Genomic DNA, 27,125 nt, shown 5'->3' on the forward strand with positions numbered 1-27,125 from the left:
TTATGTGCCCTGTTCTTCTTTCCAGTGTCTTTCTATTCCTGCTCTCCCCATGTGCCTTGTACCTCATTCCAATTTCTTTCTATTCCTGTTCTCCCATTTGCCTTGTTTCTCCTTTCTGTGCCTTTCTATTCCTGCTCTCACTTGTTCCTTCTTCCTGTGTCTTTTTATTGCTGCTCTCCCATGTTCCTCCGTCCCGTGTCTTTCTAATCCTGCTCTCCCATGTGCCTTGTTTCTACTGCCTGTGTCTTTCAATTCCTCTTCTCCCATGTACCCTGTTCCTCCTCTCCATGTCTTTTTATTCCTGCTCTCCTTCATGCCTTGTTTCTCCTTTCTCTGTCTTTCTATTCCCGCTCGCCCATGTTCCTTCTTTCTGTGTCTTTTTATTGCTGCTCTCCCATGTTCCTTCGTCCCGTGTCTTTCTAATCCTGCTCTCCCATGTGCCTTGTTTCTACTGTCTGTGTCTTTCAATTCCTCTTCTCTCATGTACCTTGTTCCTCCTCCCCATGTCTTTCTATTCCTGCTCTCCCACGTGCCTTGTTTCTCCTTTCTGTGTCTTTCTATTCCTGCTCTCCCACGTGCCTTGTTTCTCCTTTCTGTGTCTTGTTACTGCTGCTTTGCCATGTTCCTTTGCCCCATGTCTTTCTATTCCTGCTCTCCCACCATGTGCCTTGTTTCTACTGTGTCTTTCAATTCCTCTTCTCCCATGTACCTTGTTCCTCCTCCCATGTCTTTCTATTCCTGCTCTCCCATGTGTCTTGTTTCTCCTTTCTCCATCATTCTATTCCTGCTCTCCCACGTGCCTTGTTTCTCCTATCTGTGTCTTTCTATTCCTGCTCTCCCATATGGTTTTTTCCTAATTCACATTTCTTTCTATTCGTGTCCTTCCACGTGCCTTGTTCCTCCTTCCGATGTCGTTCTATTCATGCTCGCCCATGTGCTTTGTTTCTCCCTTCTGTGTCTTTCTATTCCTGCTCTCCTTTGCACATTATTCCCCCCCCTGTTTCTTTCCCTTCTCTGTTTGTCTTGTTTCTTCCTTCCCTTGTTGTTCTTTTCCTTCTCTTCTGTATTTCCCCCTCCCCAGTGTCTGTCTAATTCCTCTGTCTTTTATGTTATTCCATGTCGTTGACAAGCAGGTATCCTCCCTCAAGAGTGTCTTTCTATTCCCTTTATCATTAATGTCTTATCCTACCCCCAGGCTCTGGTACTGCATGTGCTTTGTTCCTCCCTCCCCATGGCGTCTTTCTTATCCTTCCTTCTCGCATGCCTTGTTACTTGATCCCCTATGTCTCCCTCTTCCTTCTCTCTGGCCTTGTTTCCACGTTGTATACTTTTTGCTCTCTCATTTCTCTCCATGGAACCTGTTACATGAGTGTTTCTTTCTCTGCCTGGGTATTCTGTCTTTGTTTGTCTCTCTTTGCTGCCCTTCCTGCTCTCTTGTTTCGTCAATGCTGCCTTGTTGCTGTTTGGATCCATTCATTTGTTTCCTGACTGTGTCTCTTTTTTCGTTGATTGTTCTCCTATTTGTTGTACCTATGTTTGCTCCTGTCTGTTTTTGGCCTTTGTTACCCATTTGCTCATTTCACTATTTACTCCACCTCTCCTTTTCTCACTCACTTGAGGACTCTCCCTCCTTCGATTATACAAGGTTGTGGTCATTTCACACATGACAGTTTTATCCACGCACAAGTTCCTTCAGGCATTAGCTACAGACATTGTGTGAGGGAAGTAGGTCAGTAATGGGGAAAATATGCAGAATTCTGACAAGGTAAATCCAATTGCACATCATTTTTTCAAATCCAACGTGTCAAACTCAGAATGGGTTATCAAAATTGACATATAGTAATAGCACACATTTCAGTAATGGCTTTATCCTGGGCTGACTTTACTGCACAGTAATTCAGAATAACGGGGATTGTGCCACAGTCATCCCATTTCCAAATATCCACTTTTTTTCCACACTTGCTGAAGGCCGCTGCAATCCAACTCCAAAACTTTCTGAAGGTTTAAACCATCTTGGACAATAACCACAGGCATTTCAGAGGACACGGTTTAGCCCTGCTGGGCGTAGTTAGCCAACTAGACCATCTTGGAAAGGAGTGACGAAGTCACGCTGATGCTCTTGGACCTGCTTGTGGTGTTCAACACTTTTGATTGTGCCACCTCGCTTAAGAGAATGGTGCGGGTCCACCCTGAGTACCAGAAGTTCTTGGATCTTCTAGCACCAAGTGTGCTCGAACTAAAGGCTAGTGAAATGCACCATGCCATGAGGCAGCGGACACTTCCTGTAGCCATTTAACATTTGTTCAAAGCCTACAATATTGTGCAATCCCACAAGTATTGAATGACACCCAGATAGTCTTTCGAATAACTTGGCGCAGTGAGCAGGACCAGAGATCTGTCAACTCACTGTTTGGAAATCCAAAATTGGATGGGCAATAACTAGCTCTCACTCAGTGTAGGCAGTAGGGTACTTGTTGCAGTACACCCCACTTTTTGCCTGGATCCTGATGCAACTTTGACTGAAAGTGTACTGAGTTCATGCTAACCAGGTCCCCAGTATCAGTGTTCTTTCCCAAAACTGTACAATTGTTTACCCAATTGCTAATAAATTTAGCATGGTCTGTGAGTCCCCTAGTAAGTGGTACCCCTGGTACCTAGGGCCTGAAGTACTTAAGAGGGTCCCTACAAATTGTGCCACCCCTAGGGACCCCTCACCAAACTCGTGCAGGGCTGCCATCACAGGCTGTGTTTTGGTGCAGACAAAGAGAAAACACGACATGACACGCATCCCTGTGTGCTATGTCCCCTAACACTGCATGTAGTATGTGCAAGTCACCCCTACAGAAGGCCTGACAGCCCTAAAGCAGGGTGCTTAATATTACATGTGAGGGCATACCTGTGTGAGCAGATTTGCCCCTGTGTGTGCCAGTTCTATCACTGCCAGTACAAGTGACTAGGGAAGCCATTTTAAAGCACGTACCAGACTCCAGTGAAAACGAGTTCCCCAGCTACATTATGGTTTCACTGAAGATAGGGGTGTTTGATATCAAACATCTAGTAATGATAAACCCACACTGATTCCAGTGTTGGATTTATCAATGCATGCACCCAGAGGGCACCTTAGAGGTGGCCCTGGAAACCTACCAGCCTCTGGTGTGGTGCTGACAGGTCTCTGCCAGCCTGCCACCCAAGCACCCGAGACACTGTTCTGACAATCTAGGGTGAGCGCATTGTGCTCTCAAGAGATCCAGAACAAAAGCCTGTCCGGGAAAAGGGTGTCACACCTCATCCCACAGGATGACCTGCTAATTAGCCTTACTAGGCTGGCAAGAATATGTCTCGAAATCCCGCAGTCTTTTTGTCCGCAAGGAATCACAACGCGGTCGTTATAACGACCATGTTGTGATTCCGCATACCATTACTCCGCAAGTCGTAACAACGACTTGCGGAGGGGGGCGCTGGATGTTGGAATAGTATAGTTTACTATTCCAACTCCAGTCTGTGCGGACACTAGGGAAGGTGTTGGATTTTGAATCCAACACCTCCCCCCCCCCCCCCCCCCCCCCGCAAGTTGATGTTTCGACTTGCGGAGTAATGGTACGCTGAATCACAACACGGTTGTTGTAACGACCGCGTTGTGATTCCCTGCGGGTTAAAAGTTTGTGGTAAACGTTGTTTACCGGCTGGCAAGTTTCAAAGAGCTACCACCTTTGAAATGCAAATCTGGCTCTCCCTCACAAGAGGAAGTCGACCCCTTGTCAAGAGCCCCTTTGGCACCTGTACAGCCGGGAAAATTAGCTTGACAGGTAGGTTTGCCACCTCCGGGCAAGTACCACCCCTAAGGTGGGATAAACTGAGGTGGACACGACTTTTCAGAAGTAGCCATCTTTGTGATGGCATACTTAGGAGTTCTGGGAAAGGGTTATGCTCACTTCCAACAGGAAGTGGTCATGTAGGTGGCATAGGGACACCAAGGGTCAGTAGGCCACTGGCTACTACCCTACACTCCCCTAAAAACCCTAAATCCAGTATTTAGGGGAACCCCTGCCAGCAGAGATACAGATCCTGACGACCTGAAAGAAGAAGACGGACATGAAGAGTTGCAACAGCAAAAACAGAAGATTCAGCATCTGACTTGGTGCCAAACCTGCCGGCCTGCCTGCTGCATTCAACAATAGCATCAAAAGACAACTTGTCCTGCAGCTGCTGAGTACCCAAAGCCAGGAGACTTGCCAGCACTTCACCCAGGAACCAAGAACTCCCTAGAAGTAGCAGTCCTGCTTCCCTGCATCCTGCAGGCATCCAAAGACTTATGAGAGGACTGAGTGATCGCAGAAACCCAGACGCCTGAAAACACCACTGCACCCATCGCTCCAAGCCCGAGTGGAAGGGGGCCAACGGTGTCATTGTGGTTCCCCAGCTCTCCAGAGACCGAGTCCACCATGATTTCAACTCTCAGTGAACTCTCCGCCATCATCTGCAGCCTCTGCACACAGGCCCTCTCAATGCTGAATGCTCCAGTAGGAAAAACCCGACGCCTAAGGATACCTCTGCACCCGTCTCCCCTGGGCCATGGAGAGGAGGACCAAAGGTTTAATTACGTCCCTGAGCATCAGGAGGCCTGGTTATTTATATAAATTGGTGTGGATCTCCTTCTTGAGCCGTGTGCATCATTTATTGGCTGTTGTGTGTATTTGTAGATGTCTTGCACTCCTGTCGGTTAAGCCTAAGGCTGATCGACCACACTACCCCCTAACACAGCACCTTGGGATTGCTAGAGCAAGCCCCGTCCACTCATAATGGAACCCCGGACTCTTTACGCAATAGGTCTCATTTTGATATATCATATAAAGGGCCAGCCTCCTACACTCCGTGAGAAAAAAATGGTTCCGAGCTATTGTCATCGCACCAATTTTACTGAAAATGAAAAACTATGAACATATACCAGTTGTGGACAAAAAACACTCAGAGTAATTTTTTTATCCAACTATGTCTCACAATCAAGTTATTCCATCATTTAACTAGAAATTATACGAAAACTGCAGACTTCGTAGTGGAGAAATATAAAGCGGTAATAGCTAGAGCTTTACTGGGTCTAGGATACACCAGGTTGTGATGCCCGACTGCTGCCTTTTAAAGAAAATATCTCGAACTTTCATTGCCTAGAAGACAGCATAACATTGCCCTCTTTCGATGTTCTACCCCACTCACAACCGAGGCGGACTCACCTACCTCTCGGTCCCTATGTGAGAATAAAATACCACTATCTAAAGCGACATAATCACTAAAAAGCAAGTCTGGAGGCATTGGTCATGTTCCCCTTCAGAAGAACTCTTATAGACTTTTGTCCATTCTTCCCGGGGGCCTTGCTGACCACTCAACGGGCTCCCAGGCTGACCCCTACTCTCGTAAGATACTGAAGGGCTTTAGATCTGTTGGGTTACTTCCCCATCTCAGGAATTCAGAACTCTTCTTTTGTCGTTGGTGTTTATGTGAATGAGTGGAAACCTGCCATGGTTGATCTTTCATTAAAAAAAGGCTTCTCTGGATTTTTTGTAACTCTGAAATTATCAACCAAATTCACGTACCTTTCCTCAGAAAACTTTCTGAATTGAAATCTCTAGAGATGGGGGTGGATGACGACGGTGTCGGTCTACTGATTGAGCTAAATCTTTCTGCTGCCTTTGAGACCATCCGTCATCCACTTTTCCTCACTCAACTAAAGGAAATTGGCATGCAAGGAGTTAAGCTGATTTGGCTAACCTGCTTTCTACCACCTACCACCATTCCAATCCAACCCCAGATGGGTTCATTAGAACGTGGCCCCAGGTTCTCCACTCTCAGTACGATTATTTAACGTGTGTACGACCCCCTCGCGACAGCCCTGCATAAACAAAATCTCCTGTATGCGATGACACACAGCTCCTGGTGGTCTCAATGCTTTTCATTCATCAGTACCGGATTCTCAAAGTGAATCGAATGAAGCCAAAAGCTCTACTTACCCCTCCTAGCTCTCTACTGTGGGATAAAAGCCTCCAACCGTGCGCTACAGGCCCAGACCCCACTTCAGACGCCTCTGTCAAGAATCTGGGTCTGGTGTTGTCATTTGTCAAAGATGAATCAATTTAACAATGTCAAAAATAACTTGTTCCACTTGAACAATTTCAGATTTATCTTGTTCGTTAGGCGTGTAGGCACTGAACCCCTTCATCCAGACCCTGTCCGATACCGGCAACAGGGGCTGCCCTGGCCTTCCAATTAACTGATGGGATGTCTGCAACATGTCCAAAATGCCACAGCCATGATCCTGGTGGGACTTAGCGAATAAGACTAAGTCCTCAGTACCCTACACTGGCTTCTTGTGGTGAAACGAGTGACTAGCAAAACGTATGCATAAGATAGTCCACACCTCTGAGACTTCTTTTCTGAGAGATAAATTCAAGTTTATGCGTCAAGCTCTCGGCTCACATAATACTTGTTCACTTCAGAGTTCTTTAAAATCTACAAGGTCAGACCTGGTGATTAAAATTTCAGAATAGTTGGTGCCAAGTTTAAAAGCACCCAAAACTGCCAGAGATTCAGATAAATGCTGCATACATATATTCACCTGAAGTGAGAGTTCCATCACCTGTCAGCCATTTCGCAATATCTGGCCCTTAAACCCCCTGGATTATATAAGGAATATGCTACTTACCAGTATGCATCTGTTCTTGGCATGTAGAGCTGCAGATCTACACACTTGTGCATAGATCGCCATCTGGTGTTGGGCACGGATGTTTGAAGTTGTTTTTCCTCTTGGGAAGTCTTTGGAAGTCACGAGGTCGGTGACTCCTCCTTTGGATCGTATTGCGCATGGGCTTCGGCTCCATCCTCAGATTGTTTTTCGCCAGCAGGGAAAGATGGAGCGTAGTAATAACAGTGAAGATGCCCATGTGTGTGCTATCTAAATAAGATAAACTGGAACAGATAAAGGAGGCGGGTGGGCGTGTGTAGATCTGCAGCTCTACATGCCAAGAACAGATGCATACTGGTAAGTAGCATATTCCGTTCGAGGCATATGAGCTGCAGATTACACACTTGTGCATAGATTATATAGCAGTACCCAACCCTAGCGGCGACCACCGGCATCCGTTGCAGTTGATTGGAACAGTGTTTTTAGTACAGCCTGGCCCACACTAGCTTGTTGCTTAGTTTGCACATCTACACAGTAATGTTTAGTGAAAGTGTGCGGTGTTGACCATGTAGCTGCTTTGCAGATATCATCTAATGGGATGTTCCCTAGCAAAGCCATTGAAGCCCCTATTTACGTGTAGAATGGGCTTTAGGGGGAACGGATAGCGTTCGTTTTGCTTTGTGGTAGCAAATCTGAATGCATTTGACAATCCACCTAGCTATCCCCGACTTGGAGATGGGGTTGCCCTTTTGTGGTGGAGAGAAAGAGACAAACAGTTGTTTGGTCTTACGGAAAGTTTGTGTTCTCTCGATGTAGTAGAGTAAGGCTCGTTTGACATCTAGTGTGTGGGGAGCTCTTTCTGCAACGGTCTGTGGTTGTGAGAAGAATACTGGTAGTTCTACAGATTGGTTTAGGTGAAAGGGAGAAATGACTTTAGGGAGGAATTTTGGGTTGGTACGGAGAACAACTTTGTTATGGTACATTTGTAGAAAAGGTTCTTGAATGGTAAATGCTTGTATCTCACTGACCCTTCTGAGGGAAGTGATGGCTACGAGAAAAGCGGTTTTCCACGTTAAAAATTGGAGTTCACATTTGTGTAGTGGTTCGAAGGGAGGCCCCATTAGTCTGGTGAGAACGATATTTAGGTTCCACACAGATGAGGGTGGCACTCTAGGGGGAATTATTCTTTTAAGGCCTTCCATGAAGGCTTAATGGCAGGTACTCTAAAGAGTGATAGATGTTGCCTGTTTTGTAGGTAAGCTGCAATAGCTGCGAGGTGCAGGCGAATGGACGTATAGGCTAGATTGCACCTTTGTAGGTGGAGTAAATAGCCTATGATGTGTTGAATGGAGACGTCTAGGGGATTGATGGTGTTGTTGTGACAATAGACAACAAAACGTTTCCACTAGGCGGCGTAGCACGCTCTCTTGGTGGGTCGCCTAGCTTCCTTGATGACGTTCATACAGTCAGGGGGAAGATTTAGATAACCGAATTCTAGGATTTCAGGAGCCAGATCGCAAGGTTGAGCTGAGCTGGGTCCGGGTGTCTGATCTCTCCATGGTTCTGGGTTAAGAGGTGTGGAGAGAGGTGTAATTTTTGGTGCGGTACTACAGATAGTTCCAGCAGTGTGGTGTACCACGGTTGTCTGGCCCAAGTTGGAGCTACTAGGATTAGTGTGAGGGAGTGTTGTTGTAGTTTGCGCACCACTAGTGGAATGAGTGGGAGAGGCGGAAAAGCGTACGCAAATCTGCCTGACCAGTTCATCCATATTGCATTTCCTTTGGACAATGGGTGTGGATATCTGGCGGCGAAGCTTGGGTATTTGGTGTTTTCGTGGGTGGCGAAGAGGTCTATCTGTGGATGCCCCCACATTCGAAAGTACGGGTGTAGAACTTGTGGGTGAAGTTCCCACTTGTGGATTTGTTGTGTTTGTCTGCTGAGCAGATCTGCCATAGTGTTTTGGACTCCTGAGACATGTTGAGCTAGGAGAAAGATTTCCTGGGGTATGGCCCATCTCCATATGCTCTGTGCTAGCTGAGAGAGCTGTGGAGAGTGTGTGCCGCCTTGTTTTTGAATATAGTACATGGCTGTCATGTTGTCTGTGCGGATTAGGACTGCTTTGCCTGAAATCTGTGTTTGAAAAGATTTTAGGGCTAAGAAGATTGCTAGTAACTCCAGATGGTTGATATGGAGTAACTTCTGTTGCGGTGTCCATGTGCCCTGCACGGTGAGATGTAATAGATTAGCTCCCCAGCCGGAGAGCGATGCGTCTGTTGTTAGTACTATCTGGGGAACCGGGTCCAGGAACGGTCGACCTTTGGAAAGGTTTGTGATGGTCCACCACTGCAGAGAGCGATGGGTGCGACCGTCTACCAACACCAGATCTGTTAACTGACCTTGGGCCTGGTTCCATTGGCGCGCTAAGCACTCTTGGAGAGGACGCATCTGGAGTCTTGCATGAGGTACTATAAAGATGCAAGAGGCCATCATCCCTATTAGTTGCATAAACACTCGAGCTGGAAGGGATTGTTGTGCCATGAATTTTGCGCTTAGAGCCTGAATGCTTGTAATCCTGGCAGGATTGGGGTAGGCTAGCGCTTTTGAGGTGTCTATGGTGGCACCGAGGTATTGTTTTATATGGGATGGTTGTAGATGGGACTTTGCGTGGTTTACTGTGAAGCCCAGTTGGTGAAGTAGCTGGATAGTGGCATACGTGTGTTGTACACACTGGCTGTATGAAATGGCTTTTATTACCCAGTCGTCTAGATATGGGAAGACATGGATGTGTTGTCTCCTGAGGTGTGCTGCTACTACTGCTAGGTACTTGGTGAATACTCGTGGTGCTGTTGTGACTCCGAACGGGAGTACTTTGAATTGGTAGTGTTGGCCGTCCACTACAAATCTGAGGAACTAAGCGTCTTTTAGGTCTAAAGTGGTCAGGAAGTCGTTTTGGGAAAGCAGTGGAAGTACCTGCTGAAGCGTTACCATGTGAAAATGGTCTGAGTGTATATATCTTTTGAGGGGCCGGAGGTCTAGGATGGGCCGCAGAGTTTCGTCCCTTTTTGGTATGAGAAAGTATAGGGAGTAGACCCCCATATTTCTTTGGTTGGTAGGAACGTGTTCTATCGCCCTTTTCTGTAGGAGGGAGATTACCTCCTGCTTTAGTAGTGTTAGATGTTCTTGTGACATTGGGTGTTGTCTGGGTGGAATGTTTGGGGGGGGTAGATATTTGTTCTAGGCAGTAGCCTGACCGAATTATTTGTGTTACCCATTTGTCTGAGGTGATGGTAGCCCAGACAGGGAGGACATTTTGGAGTCTGCCCCCGACCGGAGTGGGATGCTCTGGGGGGAGTGGAGGGAAGTCATTGGGGAGGTGCGGTGGCAGAGCGGGCGGTGCTTGTCTTGCCTCTGCCTTTGTTATTGTTTCCCCTGTAGCCGCCTCTTTGGTAGCCCCTTGTAAAGGTGGACTGGGTAGGGGCCTTATATGGGGTGGAAGCGGTGTCGGAGGAGTAGCCTCTGGATGTGCTCCGAAAGGAAGAGCGGCGAAAGGAGTGCCTGGGAGGGTGTGATTGTAAGGCGCCCATGGATTTTGCCGTGTCTGTCTCCTTTTTCATCTTTTCTAGGGCCTCATCCACTTTTGGGCCAAACAGATGTTCCTGGTCAAAGGGATGGTTGAGGATGGAGGCCTGTACCTCCGGTTTAAAACCTGAGATCCTTAGCCAGGCATGGCGACGGAGGAGGACAATAGTATTAATAGCCCTGGAGGCTGTGTCTGCTGCATCTAGGGCACAACGTATGGAGGTATTAGTAATGGTTTTGCCCTCCTGAATTAGCTAGTTGGCCCTAGGTTTGTATTTATCAGGGAGATGTTGTATTATGGCTTCTAATTCGTCATAATGGGACCTGTCATACCTGGCTAGTAGCGCTTGTGTATTAGCGATACGCCATATGTTGGCAGCTTGGGATGCAGTACGCTTGCCTGATGCGTCCAAGAGTTTAGACTCTTTGTCAGGTGGTGGTGCTTCGCCTGACGCCTGGGAGTTGGCCCTTTTACGTGCTGTGGACACTACCAGAGAATCTAGTGGTGCTGGCCCTCTGATGTAGGAGGGATCTGTAGGGGCGGATTTGTATTTCTTTACAATGCGCGGGTTAATGACCCTGGCTCTGACTGGGTCTTTAAAGACCTCTGGCACATGTTTTATAACTCCCTTAAGCATAGGCAATATGGAGGTAGTCCTATGCGTGGTGTCGAACGTATTGAGGAGGAAATCCTCCTCCATGGGGTCGGTATGGAGATCTACCCCGTGATAGTGTGCGGCCCTTTGTAGTAGATGGTTGAACCCCAGTGAGTCTTCTGGTGGGGAAGGTCTGGAAGGGTAGAGATCATCCTGTGGGACGACTTAGGGATGTCAGGGATATTGTAATCGTCCCATGGGTCTGGGGAGCCTGTGGGAGTGGGGTCCCCTGTATGTAAATCTTGGGGCACGTCTCCTATGTCATCATATGGGTCCCCCTGATCATCATCTGGAGAGGGTGTTGGGGAATGATGAGGTGGGGGCGGAGACGGTGGAGTAGGGGAAGGTGGAGGGGGCGCTGGAGGTGGGGAAGGTATTCTGAAAGGAGAGGTAGCAGAGTCCTTCCTCTTTGGAGGTGGAGGCGGAGCAGGTTTTTCCAGCTGTCTCTTTTTGATGGAGAGCATCAAATGTCCGGTTTTAGGATCCTTGGTTAGTGTTTTTTGTAATGGATCCGGTGTAAAGAGTTCTGGTGAGGTTGGTTGGCCCGTCGGCGCGGAAGGCGTCGGGCCGTTGGTTTTTTGGCTTTCTCCGCGTTGGTTCGTTGTTTGGAACTGTGTTTGGAAAAGTCTGATTGTTTGGTCGGCGCCGAGATGGATTTTGGCTTCGAAGTGTCGGTGCCGGTGGCCTGGTGTGCTTTTGTCGGTGCCGAAGATGGTGTCGGCACCGAGGAGCTGGAGTTGGTTCTCGACACCGAGTGTTTCGGTGCGGGGCTCGGTGTCGAAGCGGAGGCCATTTTCTTTTTCGGTGTCAAAGAGTGTTTATCGGCACCGACGGTGGGCTGGCTCGAGCCGCCGGAAGGCTTAATCGGCTTCTTTACCGGGCCCGAAGGTGCGGTGTGGGAAGCAGTGTCTTTGGTCTTGCTTAGGCCCGGAGGCGAAGGCGTGACCGAAGCCTTTTTCGGTGCCGGTGAGGGTGTGGGGGGGGTAGATTAGTACTCACGACCCTCTGTGCCGGAGTGATGTCCTCCACATCTGAATCGTCCGCTTCGGATGCGCTGACGAGTCCCTCGTCTGTGTGGTGTTCTTCTGGAGCGTTGGCGCCTTCCCTATTTCAAAATATGTGGTATACTGTATTGAATGTTGTTGCAGCCTGATATATATAGGTAGCACGATACGTCCCCTGAAAGAACGCATACAAGAACACGTTAGAGCCATAAGGAACAACAATCTGGAATACCCATTGGCTGTACATTACAATGAACATCATATGTGAGAAGGGAAAATAAACATTACTTTCCATGGTATTGAAAGCCTAAAAATATCTAAAAGAGGTGGTAATAACATCTTACTTTTAAGACAGTTGACAGGCAAATGGTTAATCAAGTTGAGGGCAGTGGACCAGGGTCTCAACAAGGATAGGGAACTCCATACTTTCCTAGAAACCTGGGGTTTGTAGCAACCGATTTTAAATGGGCGGTTTATAAACACTAGATAGCAGAATGACTGTCTTAATAAAGCTTAATTGTGTCTCTTAAAATGAATACACAGCAAGGCAGTATATGTAACTATTAAACCCTTGTTTCTTCTTTCTCTTATTTTGCATGTTCACACATGTTGCGTCAAAGTCTTTACCTATTTTTGTAAAACATGATAAACGATAGGATAACATTTTAAAGGATGTATAAAGTGACAATTGGTCTTTTTTCCATAGCGAAGGGGTCCTTTTCACATTTGTATCCTCTATTTTTCTTTTCTCTTTCCTATCATGATTATTAAGCAGAGCTCTGTGAATACCTGGGCTTTGCATGGGCTCTTTCTGTCCTTCTGTTAAATGAACACAACAGGAGCAGTCTCAATTTCCTGTTTATAAGATAAAAACTTGAACGCATGGTTCCTGATGTACAAACCAATTTGCATACGTTGTAGGATGTTTGATTCGTACGAAATTTCTAATAGCTTTTCACTGTTGCTTCTCGTAGTTTGCTTAATTGGTACCATTTATGTAATGGTGTTTTCAAATACAGTTGGATACCACTGTATTTTCAGTGATATGTTGCTTTCTGGTTGCATTTAGCTTGGTATATACCATTCTAATATGGCGTACCGTTTTTCGGAGGATTTTCCGGTATAGTCCACTTTCTATCTCGTATGTGGGTGCATACGTCATATAACGCGAACGTAGTACAGAGAGTCAAATGCTTTCTCTTCGCTTGGATGTTACATGAAGATTCTGTTTCGGGTATGTTGCGAATTTTAAATCATTTTGTAATGGTGATTTCTGATTGATAATTTTTCATTAAACTTTACTGTAGGACGGCGTTTGGCCATTTTTAGTGGATGCTCGATATTTTTGTGCCTAGTGATTATAAAATTGGATGGTGTTGCCGTCCTTTGATGCAATTTAATTGATTCTCTTCTCTTCAACACCTTATATATTTTTTCAAATATGCCAATTGGGCATGAATGCCTGTTTTTAACCATACGGGCTATTTCTCATTTCTGATAATATTTAGGAAATGAGACGACATAAGACTATGCTGGTCTGGAGCACTACATGAGACGTTTTTTTGGGCCAGTCAAATAAATTTAAATATATGTTATCATGTTTCTGTTCGTGTTTGTTTTTGGCTAATATTCGTGTCTATATACTAACTCAATGCAAGTAGAGTTCGGAGACACGATCTATCTTATGTGTCTCTTTAAGATTACAATTGTTTTTAGTAGCTATCAGTTTTTGTTTGGGATATTAGGTCAATATGATTTATGTTTATCACATATAGGTTTAATATGACCTGACGAAGGCGCTTACAGTTACGCAAGTCACATGATCCGGGGAGTTCTGTGACCAATATACTTTAAGGAATTTATAATAATTTCCGGCTGGCCTACATTGCCCCCTATTTATGCTTGACGATTTATGGACATTATCAATGGATTTATCTACTTGTGTTTAGCTGAGAATAATTGATGAGGGATTACAGTCTACTTTTTTCTTTTCCTGTTTTCTTCTATGGTCTACGGTGGTGGTTTCGGTTTTCGACAGTGGTGAAAGACACTTTTTCCTTTGGTATTGATTGGTCACTTTATTAGGGTGAGTAAGTAGTACTCTGTCTGTCACAATACTACTCAGGGATGTATAATATATGTTGGATTGTATTGAATATGAAACATGACTTATTTATTCTCTTAAAAAGTAAATGGGCATAACATTGTAAATGCACTGACAGCGTACCCATATGATTATAACTGTGATAATGAGAAAATATAGGGTGGGTGACTGTTTTGTGTTTGTGATTGTTCTTTTTATGTATTGTTTACAGCCTTGAAAAAGTCCTTTTGGACGAAACACGTGTCGGCTGTTTTGTGCACATATCTGGATTTTGTAAGAAGATATATTAAAGAAACGTGCAAGCGAAATTCCAAAGCGACTGATGGACTTTAATTTTCGACACGTTCAAACATATTGTGGATACCAGCTTCTCTGGTTCATTATAGTTGCCTCAGCAATTGTGTTAAAAGTTTGTGGAGTCCAGAGAGCTGTTTGTCTCTTTTGGATTTTCGATCTATCCTCCAAAGGCAGAGGAGGATTATCTGCTTGAGAGCACCTTGGATACTAATTCTATGGAAATTAACCTACTGTCTACATGATTTAGTGGATGTGCATGCAAATGTTCTGGCAAGCTTCTGCTTGGGTCTCTGTGTGAAAACTTCCCCAAAGATGTCGCCCGGAATCGCCGTCGACGAGTGTGCCATGGTTCTTCTGGCCCTTCGGTCTCGAATGGTTTTCTTGGACCGGAAGGACTTACACGCCGGACAATCTCACGCCTCGTGTTCAGGGGAGAGGCAGAGATTACATACTTCGTGGAGATTGGTGTGGGGGAATTTGGACCCACATCGAGGGCACTTCTTGAAGGGAGTCCTTTCCATTAGCCAGGACCGGAGCTTGGGTAGGCCCGAAGGCCGTCGACGACGACCGGAATCGAAGGTTCTTGCCGATGAGAGCCGCGTCGAGTGGGGAGATCACGATCGAAAAGTATACCGCGAATTGGGGTGAGGATTGCGCGTCGATCGTCGAACTGGAAGTTGTTCGGAACCGGAGTGCGAAGATCACATCCGAGCCTGATGGCGGAAAAAAACAATCTGAGGATGGAGCCGAAGCCCATGCGCAATACTATCCAAAGGAGGAGTCACCAACCTCGTGACTTCCAAAGACTTTTCAAGAGGAAATACAACTGCAAACATCCGGGCCCAAAACCAGATGGCGATCTATGCTCAAGTGTGTAATCTGCAGCTCATATGCCTCGAACATAAGGCTTCTAGTTTCCGATTTTACAGATTTTTACAGATGAATACAAACAAAAAATACTCTGTGGCTGTATTCATTTTTAAAAGCGGGAAAACACAGAAAATGTGTATTTTTGTTAGTGACTCTCCTTGTCGTCCTTCATTAATTCCTGACCAACCGCTAAGCATATAAACACCATGGGGATTTAGAAACATCCCTTAAATAGACGTATGGTAACATATATTTGTATATAATGCTAATATTGTCATGTCAGTGTAGTGTTTTGTTATACTTGGACGCCAATGTGCTAAAACGCGACAGGCCCCAAAGTATGAGTGCATGTTTATCAGTTAAATAAATGTGGAAATATACCATATTACAATTCCATTTATTCTTAAAACATAAAAAAATATGGATAAATACCAATAGAATTGCCCAAAAATAAATATGGATAAACGCAGTCGGAAATGTTAAAAAAACCTAAATACCAAAAAACCGGGAGCCCAAATTATAAGACACCATGAAACGTCGGTGTACATGTGCTGCAGAAAGTTGTACTAGACTGCACTGGACTAAAGAACTCTAATCCAAAGGAGAATACCAGGCTGAGGTAGGAGTTTAGTCAAGACAGTGCAAATGTTAACAATGGTGGGAAGGACATGACAGTATGCCTTCTCCCTAGTGCCACGGCCCTGTGGAGCTTGCACCACCCACTGCCATTGCCAGCGCTGCAGATGACAGTACCAATGCTGCAAGTGACATTTCAGACTGTTCGCGGCCCTCAAAGCTATAAGAATGGATTGGAAGGCTGGTATTGGTTGTTTTAATGCATATTGAAATAATAACCAAGTGTTTTTCTGCTCATCTTTTAATTGTACAAACAGCAACACCATGTGGCAGCTGTCATAAGTGCTGGTGTTGACAATTAAGGGACGGTGCCGAGTACCAGAAACCACCCTCTCAAATTAAGCACTGCTTCCCTCCCTATCCATGTGGCAAAAGGGGAATTTGTTAACATTCAGGAAACAAATAAAAACCTTTCCTTTTCTATAGAACACTTAACTCTACTCTGGTCGATCATGTGCTGGGCTGCTGAGTCTTGGTCACCGTTGTATGTGAAAGCTTTGTGACAATTATGAGGATGACCAAATGTGTACTAAACTCCCCCTCAGGTTCTCTAAACTCCCACCACTCAAACTGGAAATCTGTGAAGAACACATTTGGAGGAAGGCTATTGAGGCTATTTTTGAGGAGGGGTTTTGCCCAAGCCAGTCTCTAGCTGTGACTTAGTGTTGAATATCCTGTACATCCTCAGTGCTGCAGGATGGCTTATGGGGAAGAGAGAGAAGAAAGAAAAAGAGACAAAGCAAAGGTAACAAATAAATGACAGAGAGAGCAAGAGGAGGATGAGACAACAGTGGTATAAACAGATTGGTCTTACTTTTCAAATGCATTTAGTAAAATATAATAGGATACCTACAGCTGTCTGGGCACAACTCGTGCCCATGCCACTTACTCATGGCACAGTTATTAATGTGTCTTCCCCCAAGATCCTGCTCGTCAGTGGGACACACCGTTGGCTTCTCTTTCGCTCTTACTGAAATTGCAGTGCTGGTAATAAGTGGACCTGTCAATAAAGTAAAACATTCATTATTTAGTAATGATGAGAAGCGTCTGCTCATTTCACATTTGACAGATGTGAACTTTCAGAAATTAATACCTCTGTGGTACATTTTTAAAAACAACCTATCCCTGACCCTAGATTCACTTAGATTATCAGAAATACAATATATCCGGGTCATTTACAGCAGAACCCAGTAACCTGAGGCAGGAAAAACCCTCTGCACACGGTTCCTGTGATTGTGACCAATCAACACGAGATTAGTTTTGTTTCCAAAGTTCTTGTGGTCCTGACATGTTTTGTGCAATTTTATTGTGTACTAAAATTTAGAATCTGATAAAATCACATCCCCCATAACTCACCAGTAATTTATAGAACTTCTATAGTTCTCTTTTAATATGAACACAGTATATGGAAATTTTGAAAAAATATTTATCGAAATATATATAGATACTACATCATAGAAAACGAAATATTGCTCTTATTTAGTCGCTGTTGTGTTGGCATTGAACTGTATTTTGAACACTGAATGAACAACTGATACAGCATTTCCAGCATTAAAAAAACGTATTGTTCCACCCCTAGAATGAGCATTACTCTTACGTAAATACCCCCATCTGTGGCCCTATAAATGGCATCACCTGATCCAGGTAAATGTGCGGCAGCTACAATTAAGGAGACCAAAGACTTGGTACTGACTCCATGTTAAGCCTTTCATTTTGATGAGGAGTGGCAGCCACCTGTTCACATCACACGGATACTTCTGAAATATCATTTACAGTCTATTTGCTGTCTACATGTATGTACCAATAGAGGCGATCGCAAGCCTGCAGCCGTCTTGTTCCCCAGACGAATCCATATCACCGGATCTATTGACACCTCCAGCCAGTGACTTCCCACCCCTTCTTTCTACCCCTCACACTTTCACGATGGCCTTCTAAGCACCGATAGTGGGTACATCTGAACAAACCGTATCACTGGGAGAAAGAGGAAGATATGATCTTGTTCATCTTTAGGACAGACCAAAGACCTACTTGGACGCAAACCCGTGGTGGCCACTGCAGTGATGTTGGGCTTCTCATAGACTGAAAAGCTTCCTGATAAGACTGGGGAGATGGTCTCTCATATCTGGCCCCTTCTTGCTGGAATGAACTGCCATATCACATCCGAACGCGTACTGACCACAGGAAATTCAGAAAACTAATTTAGAGAGTGTTCTTTTTACTTACAGTTCTTATTTTCATGCCTGTGATCTGCCCTAGCGGCGAGATAACCCTCCCGGGGTGATGTGTGCACAATATTAAATTAACATAACAAGGACATTACCAAGTGACATCAGGGCGAGGTGGATTTCCTTCATCACATTCCCGTAGAGTTCTTTCTGCCACTCCTGTAGAAGCCTCCACTCCTCGTCAGAGAAATAGGCAGACGCATCTTGAACGATAATCTGAGCCTGAAATATAAAAAGTTACATTACTTACTGCATATAGTAAAGTATAATATACTGTGACCACATATGCGATTTCAAATAAAATCAGCCATTGGTTATCACTACCACCCACCGAGCCTAGACTCTTCCCCCTAGAAAGGCTATGTACGCACAAGTGATGAACTCCAAGCAAACATGGGTAGGCGGAAGCCTCAATAAATACAGACGCAGACATGCTGGTAAATCCTAACAGGAGGAGACTAGCTGGTCTCTGCTGTGTAAAAGGTGATCACTGAATGATGACACTGCAGATGCCGGGCATCAGGCGCCATCCAGCTGTGCCCTTCAGGCCTGCATGGCTTTGTCGAATCAGCACGTTCTCTTTGTTAGCAAAGTGATACATGCAAAAGCATTCATCTCTCCATTTAAAGCATTCCAAATGTCTGACTTGTTTCAACAAGTAGGTAAAAAACAGGCTCTGCCGATTACTTGGAGTAACATCTTTTTTAAATTATTATTTGACATTTATTGAGCATTACAAATCACCCTGAAAGGGTCTCTAGGCGCTACAGCGAATCTTCAGACAGGAGCTAAAATAAGGATATTGAAAATAAACTAGGAGAGATTAAAACATCCATGTTTTCAGAGCTTTTTTGAACCGTCTATAATCAGTGTTAGCACAGAGATGTAGTGAAAGCTGACTTCAGCATTGGGGGGCTATGTAAAAAAATGACCTGCCTCCATTTCTGGCAGTACGAATACGATAGGGAAGAAGCAGGTGTTTCTGACGGGACCTGAATCCTAGTAGGAGCATTCCAATGAAGTTTATTCTATAGATACTGAGAAACATTACCGTATTGTGGACCAAACAGAGAAGTTTAAATCATACACGTATTTTTATTGGCAGCCAATGTAGGCCTCTTAAAATGGGCACTGAAGGCGACAGGGGTGGAAGATGGCATACTAAGCGTGCTGCAGTGCTTTGGACCACTTGCAATTCTGAAAACAGTCCTTCTTTCATGGAAGCCATGGACGCATTTCCACCGTCCAGACGACTAATTATCAGAGCCTAGACTAGGGATTTTCTTGCTTGCAATGGTATCCATTGAAATACTTTCCTTAAAGCACACATGATGCCAAAACATGTGCCCGTAAGGTGGTTCATATGTTCCTTCATGGACAATTTCTCGTCTACAATAATTCCTAGGGTTCTAACTGCTGCCTTTGGAGTTTTGCAGGCCACCAGTTATCCGACCAAATTGTGTGGGCTTTCCCAAACAGTACGATCTCAGTTTTACTTGCATTGATTTGCAGACACTTTTGCTGCATTTATTCGGCAATATGGTTCATGCGGGAAACTAGTTTTGGTATCTTCCGGTTGAGGTCCCATTGTGATGACAAGCTTAGGGTAATCTGCATAAGAGATGACATCAAAACCATATGATTTTATCACTTGTGCAAGAGGAGCCATGTACATGTTAAAAAGAGTGAGGCTCAGTGCAGATCCCTGTGGCAGGCCCTGTCCAAGGATATGGTTCTGGAGACAAAGGAACCTAACTGCACTGCATTTATCCGCCCACTCAGAAAGTTCCTTAAGCAGCCTAAAACTTTCCCGCCAACACCAAAATCTCTACTCTCTTAATTAGGACTATGTGGGAGATGGTGTTGAACGCAGCCGAAAAATCCAATAAAACCAGCATTGCTGAGTCACCTTTGTGAGAATCTTATATTATCTAATACTTCGACTAGGGCTGTCTCCGTGCTATGCAATGCCCGAAAGCCTGACTGGGAAGGCTCAAGCAGATGGCGGCTTTCTTAAAATGCCATCAATTGTGTATTCACCAATGTCTCAATGATTTTCCCAAGAAAAGGAAGTGAGGCGATAGGTCTAAAATGTCCTAATTCTTTAGGATCTGCCAAGGGCTTCTTAAGAATTGGTTTGAACTTCGCTGATTTCCACTTTGCTGGAACTGATTCAATGAAAGATTTAGCAGATCAGCAAGGCAGAGCAGGGACCAAGATAGACATAATATGGGGAGGAGCCAGGGCTTCCGACGACCCTGGTTCAACCCTGTTTAGTAAGGCGCTCACTTCCTCTTGCGTTACTATAGTGAACTCCTTCAGTAATACTGGGCAGGTACTTTCCTTCTTACTGTGCTCCATGTTTGCTTATCTGCTTCCTCTTTGACAAAGTTGTTGTAGATTTTAATAACTTTATCATTGAAAACGCTTGCCAGCTCTTCTACCGAGTCCTGTGAAACATAGATACATTCTTCACGATATGGGATTAGTGAATTCTTTCAGAATTCTATACAATTCTTCTTTGTGAGTTAGCTGCATTGTCAATTCTATTAACAATATGTGCTTTCTTGGCACCTTTAATGTTCTCAAGGTATGGTCTATGGGCCTTTTTGTAGGTTCATCTATCTTTGTTCTTTTTTGATGACCTCCATTTGTGTTGCAGTTCTCTACAAGCAGTCTCCTCTGTCCTCAGGGAGTCTGACCAGACCAATGGAGAGGGGGGATCCTAATATTCGGTTCATTAGTGAACACTAGATCTAAGGTGTGCCCTACAATATGTGTAGGGCCAATAACCTTTTGATACGGACCTAGGGATTCTACATCCGCAATTAGACGTATAGCATCAGGGTCAGAGGTCTGCTCTGCATGATAGTTAAAATCTCAAACCATTAGGAAATTGTTAGCAGCAAATATATGAGGGGATATGAATTCAATCAGGTTATTACCGAAGTCCTGTTTTGGTCCCGGGGGTGTGTACACAAGAGCTCCACTCCTAGGGCCCGATTCACAAAAGAAGGTTGCTGACACAAAATCCTAACTTTACGACTTTCGGTATTCACAAAAAGCATTTAGGAGTAGTAAAGTTAGGATTTTGTTCTAACCCCTTCGCTGCCAGGCCTTTTCCCCCTCCTGTGCCACGGCCTTTTTTGGCTATTTGGGGTAGTGCGCGCTGAGGCCCCTGTAACTTTTTGACCACATAAGGTATCCACGCCAAATTTGCGTCCTTTTCTTCCAACATCATGGGGATTCTGAGGGTATTCAGGTTTGTGGATTCCCCTGGAGGGGTCACAGAAATGAGCCAAAATACAGCAAAATTTAGGTTTTTGGGGGGAAAATGGGAAAAACGAGCTGCAAATGAAAGCATCTGGGTTTTTCCCTGCAAGTGTTATCAAAAAAGGGTTTGTGGGGCTGAAATCACCATTTTCCCAGCTTTTAGGGGATATCAGACTTTTGTCAGAAACCCAACATTTTTTACACAGTTTTGGCATTTTTCTGGGACATAGCCTATTTTTGCTATTTTTTGTGCTTTCGACCTCCTTCCAGTTAATGGTAGAAATGGGTACAAAAGCAATAATGGATCCTGGAAAGCTATACATTTTGGAGAAGTAGACAAAATTCTGAATTCAGCAAGGGGTCATTTGTGTAGATCCATCAAGGTTTCTTTATACAAACTAACAGTTAAATATAGGATAAATTGAAAATTTGTTGAAAAAAAGCGCCTTTTGTGTCAACGTTTTCACCTGTAACTTCTTCTAATTTTGACAGCTCTTTGAAAGCAATATACCGTTACATCCGCTGGACATTTCTGGTTGTGGGGATATATAGGACTTGTAGGTTCACCAAGAACCCGACGAACCCAGAGCCAAAAACTGAGCAGCAACTTGCAATGGTTTTTTATTATGTATCGGGTATATAGTAATTATTCTGTAAAAATGTGTACATGGAAAAATCGGTATGAAAGACACCTATGTATTTCTGAAATGGGAACAAAATATAGAGTTTAGAAACAGTAGATATTTGCACATTTCCGAAATTGGGAATACTCATACTAGCATGAGAATTATCAGTCATTTTTTAGAATGACTTCTTTTTTACACAATGTCTTTCATTTGAAAGGCAGAAATGCATCGAAAGTCAATAGGTAATAACAGTTCCTTTACAAATCTGAATTACCCTAAGTCTCCCGATAAAAATGGTACCTCACTTGTAGGGGTAGGCATAGTGCCCACGACAGGAAATGGCTCAAAACCCAACGTGAACACACCACATTTTCACAATACAAAATAACCTTTTTTTAGCAAAGTGCCTAGCTGTAGTTTTTTAACCCTAGCTTTGCCGGCACCTAGGGAAACCTAGCAAACCTATACATTTTTGAAAACTAGACACCCAGGGGAATCCAGGATGGGGTGACTTGACTGCCTCCCACCAGGTTCTGTTACCTAGAATCCCTTGCAAACCTAAAAAATTGCCAAAACAAAAACGCATTTTCCCCACATTTCTCTGGTGGAAAGTTCTGGAATCTGCGTGGATCCACAAATTTCCACCCACCCCGCATTCCCCAAAATCTTCCGAGAAAAATGGTACCTCACTTGTGTGGGTCGGCCTAGTGCCCCCGACAGGAAACGGCGCAAAAAGTAACGTGGACACACCTCAATTTCACAGCGAAAAATGACCCTTTTTTGGCAAAGTGCCTAGCTGTAGTTTTTTAACCATAGCTCTGCCGTTACCTAGGGAAACCTAGCAAACCTATACATTTTCTAAAACTAGACACCCAGGGGAATCCAGGATGGGGTGAATTGACTGACTACCACCAGGTTCTGCTACCCAGAATCCCTTGCAAACCTAAAAAATTGCCCAAAAAATCACTTTTTCCCCACATTTCTGTGGTGGAAAGTTCTGGAATCTGCGTGGATCCACAAATTTCCACCCACCCCGCGTTCCCCAAAGTCTTCCGATAAAAATGGGCCCTCACTTGTGTGGGTCGGCCCAGTGCCCGCAAAAGGAAACGGCGCAAAACGCATCGTGGACACACCTCAATTTCGCAGTGAAAAATGAACCTTTTTTGGCAAAGTGCCTAGCTGTAGTTTTTGAACCCTAGCTCTGCAGGCACCTAGGGAAACCTACCAAACCCACACATTTCTGAAAACTAGACACCCGGGGGATTCCATGGAGGTATGGCTTGCGTGGCTCCCCCAACGTTTCCTTACCCAGAATGCCCTGCAAACCTCAAATTTAGCTGGAAAAATCACCGTTTTCACACATTTTTGTTTAGGAAATCTTGTGGCATCACCGGGCTGACACAAATTTCCTACCACCCAGCGTTCCCCCGGGTCTCCCGATAAAAACGGTGCCTCACTCGTGTGGGAGGCCCAAGTACCCGCGACAGGCAAGGGCCCACAACGTAGTGAGGTGACATGAAAATTGCCTACCTCAAAACGACCTGGTTTTGCAAGGGGGTCACCTGGGTTTTTGGCCCGGTGCTCGGCGTCCACCCAGGGGAACCTACCAAACCCACACATTTCTGAAAACTAGACACCCGGGGGATTCCAGGGAGGTATGGCTTGCGTGGATCCCCTAACGAATCCTTACCCAGAATGCCCTGCAAACCTCAAATTTTGCTGAAATATCCCCTTTTTCACACATTTTTGTGTGGGAAAGTTGTGGCATCACCGGGCTGACACAAATTTCCTACCACCCAGCGTTCCCCCGGGTCTCCCGATAAAAACGGTGCCTCACTCGTGTGGGAGGCCCAAGTACCCGCGACAGGCAAGGGCCCAAAACGTATTGAGGCGACATGAAAATTGCCTACCTCAAAACGACCTGGTTTTGCAAGGGGGGTCACCTGGGTTTTTGGCCCGGTGCTCGGCGGCAACCTAGGGTAACCTACCAATCCCACACATTTCTGAAAACTAAACACCCGGGGGATTCCAGGGAGGTATGGCTTGCGTGGATCCCCCAACGTTTCCTTACCCAGAATGCCCTGCAAACCTCAAAGTTAGGCAAAAAATTCACCTTTTTCACACATTTTTGTGTGGGAAAGTTGTGGCATCAGCGGGCTGACACAAATTTCCTACCACCCAGCGTTCCCGCGGGTCTCCCGATAAAAACGGTGCCTCACTCGTGTGGGAGGCCCAAGTACCCGCGACAGGCAAGGGCCCAAAACGTATTGAGGCGACATGAAAATTGCCTACCTCAAAACGACCTGGTTTTGCAAGGGGGGTCACCTGGGTTTTTGGCCCGGTGCTCGGCGGCCACCTAGGGTAACCTACCAAACCCACACATTTCTGAAAACTAGACACCCGGGCGATTCCAGGGAGGTATGGCTTGCGTGGATCCCCCAACGTTTCCTTACCCAGAATGCCCTGCAAACCTCAAAGTTAGGCAAAAAATTCACCTTTTTCACACATTTTTGTGTGGGAAAGTTGTGGCATCAGCGGGCTGACACAAATTTCCTACCACCCAGCGTTCCCCCGGGTCTCCCGATAAAAACAGTGCCTCACTCGTGTGGGAGGCCCAAGTACCCGCGACAGGCAAGGTGGTTTCCACCACAGAAATGTGAGGAAAATGTGTTATTTTGGACACATTTTTAGGTTTGCAATGGATTCTGGGTAACAGAACCTGGTGAGAGCCAGTGAAGTCACCCATCCAGGATTCCCCTCGGTGTCTAGTTTTAAAGAATGTACAGGTTTGCTAGGTTTGCCTACGTGCCAACTGCGCTAGGGCCCAAAATCCACAGGTATGCACATTGCTAAAAAAAAATCCGGAGCCCAGTGGCCTTTCTGCCGCCCTGGGGGGGAATCGGGGAAGGGAGTTTCAACCTGATATGCCCCTAAAGGGGCAGAAAGACTGTGGCTATTGTTTGTGGGGGTGGGGGCACTGGTTTGACCATTTTGGGCAGCACCCACACCCACGCATAAAAAAAGCCTGCGTACTCGCTGGCGCCTAGTGGGCTTTCTGCCCCCCCAGGAGGCAGATCAGAGGCCACTGCCACCATCTGCCCTCCTGGGGGGGCAGAAAGACTGGAATTTCTCTGGGGGTGGGGTGGGGTATTGTCATGCCCATTTTGGGGAGCCCCTACCCCATCACTAATAAAACAAAAAAATCCATGGTTTCTAGTGGGCATTCTGCGCCCCCAGGGGGGGCCAGATTGGGGGCTACAGCTCCCATCTGCCTCCTGGGGGGCAGAAAGACTGTCATTTTTGGGGTGGGGGCATTGGCGTGCCCGTTTCGGGCAGCCCACACCCTTAAAACAATTGCGCAAAAAAAATCCCTGGTGTTTAGTGGGCTTTCTGCCCCCCCCCCGGAGGGGCAGATTAGGGGTCAATGCCCCATCTGCCCCCCGGGGGGGCAGAAAGACTGTCATAATTGGGGTATTTTTATTTTTTTTTTACAATTCCCTGGTGTCTAGTGGTCTTTTTGTCCCCCCGGGGGTCAGATTGGGGGCCAATGCCCCATCTGCCCCCTAGGGGGGGCAGAAAGGCTGTAATGGTGGCGGGTGAGTGGGGGCATTGGCGTGCCCGCTTCGGGCAGCCCCCACCCTAAAAAAAACTGAAAACAAATCCCTGGTGTATAGTGGGCTTTCTGCCTCCCCAGAGGGGCAGATTAGGGGCCAATGCCCCATCTGCCCCCCGGGGGGGCAGAAAGACTGTGATAATTTGGGGGTGGGGTGGGGGCATGGGCCTGCCCGTTTTGGGCAGCCCCCACCCCTATTTTTATTGTCAAAAATATTCCCTGGTGTCTAGTGGGCTACTGCCCCCCAAGACTAAATGTGCCCAAAATATTTTGGGGGGAGCAGAGGCCCTTGCCCAAGGGGCCGCTCCCCCCTCCCTGGTGTCTAGTGGGTGGATTCCTGCTTGGGGATCGCCCTCCTATGGCGATCCCCAAGCAGGGATCCACTGGGGAGGGGTACCATTGGAAAGGGGAGATTCTCCCTTTTCCAACGATACCTCTCCCGTCTTTCTACGTGCTCAGGGGGCTGAGATAGCCCCCTGAGCACGTACAAAGCCTCTTGGCTCATTTCAGTTTCACTTTCACTGTAATGTCGTCATTACAGTGAAAGGGGGGGGGGCTTGGGAGCTGGGGAAGCTATTTCCCAGCTCCCGAGGCTATTTTGGTTTAAAGGAAATCCCTCTGGTGCCCGCACCAGAGGGATTCCCTAGGGAATGCCTCATGACGAGCTGGACTCGTCATGGGCACAGCGCGACTGTGCTCCATGACGAGTCCAGCTCGTCATAGGCACAGAAGGGGTTAAGTTTGTCATAAGTTTTGGTCTTAAATCAGTTTAAGTTAGGATTTTGTCTTAAAACCAAAACAAAAGACAAAATCCTACCTTCACTACTCCTAAATGCCTTTTGTGAAAACCAAGTCGTAAAGTTCGGATTTTATCTCAGATACCTTTTGTGAATTGAGCCCCGGGTTCCTTTCCCTGATGTTTCCAGTCTAAAAATACATAATTCGGCCCAGTCTGTAATATATGACTCTACTAAGGTAACCTTTTTCTAGTTACAAAAGGCGATGGCAATAGCCCCCCCACTTTTTTTTTCCCTCTGTCCTGCCTGATTACCTCAAAGTTGAGGGGAAAAGCTAGTGAAATATCTGAAAGGGCTGCTGAAAGTAGCCAAGTCTCTGTTAAAAGACAGATATCTGGCTTTTCCACATCCAGCATGTTCCATAACTCTAGGGCATGTTTAGGAATTGAGCCGGCTTTACAATATAGACCCTGGAATTTATTCTGCTAGTCTTTGTCTTTAAGTCCTGAAATTTTAGACCCCAGATGGGGAAAAGAACGGGTATAATTAAAATGACATTTATTACAGGAATATTGGCCTTTGTTTTCTAAGGCCAGATTAGGTATGCTGCTAATATTAGTGAAGGTAACAATGGCTTGTTCCCTAAGTCTCTGCAGTTCGGAGCTAGAGTAACAGAGACGTGGCATAATGATACCTTTCTTATACCTGATCAAGAGAAAAGGGGCAGGGGTCCTGGCGGCTGTCAGGCGTGGACGAGCAGAGACAAGCTTGCCTTTGGTGCACCTTCGGCACGCCACTGGTGCGCCGCTGCACGTCTGTGCCCATTGCGGCC

At 45.8% G+C, this 27,125-nt stretch overlaps 1 protein-coding gene across 1 annotated transcript in view; it reads right to left on the minus strand.

The window, feature by feature from the left end:
* Positions 1 to 27,125, minus strand: part of LOC146813469 (zinc finger protein 398-like) — a 49,058-nt gene that overhangs the window by 934 nt on the left and 20,999 nt on the right. The window contains exons 2-3 of the mRNA XM_085615432.1: positions 18,140 to 18,266; positions 16,709 to 16,819 (exon numbers count right to left, since the gene is read on the minus strand). Coding sequence (XP_085471558.1) covers positions 16,709 to 16,819; positions 18,140 to 18,266 — 238 coding nt within the window. The remainder of the gene's footprint in view (positions 1 to 16,708; positions 16,820 to 18,139; positions 18,267 to 27,125) is intronic.

Source organism: Triturus cristatus, chromosome 7 (assembly GCF_964204655.1).
Source record: "Triturus cristatus chromosome 7, aTriCri1.1, whole genome shotgun sequence".
NCBI classification, from domain to species: Eukaryota; Metazoa; Chordata; class Amphibia; order Caudata; family Salamandridae; genus Triturus; species Triturus cristatus.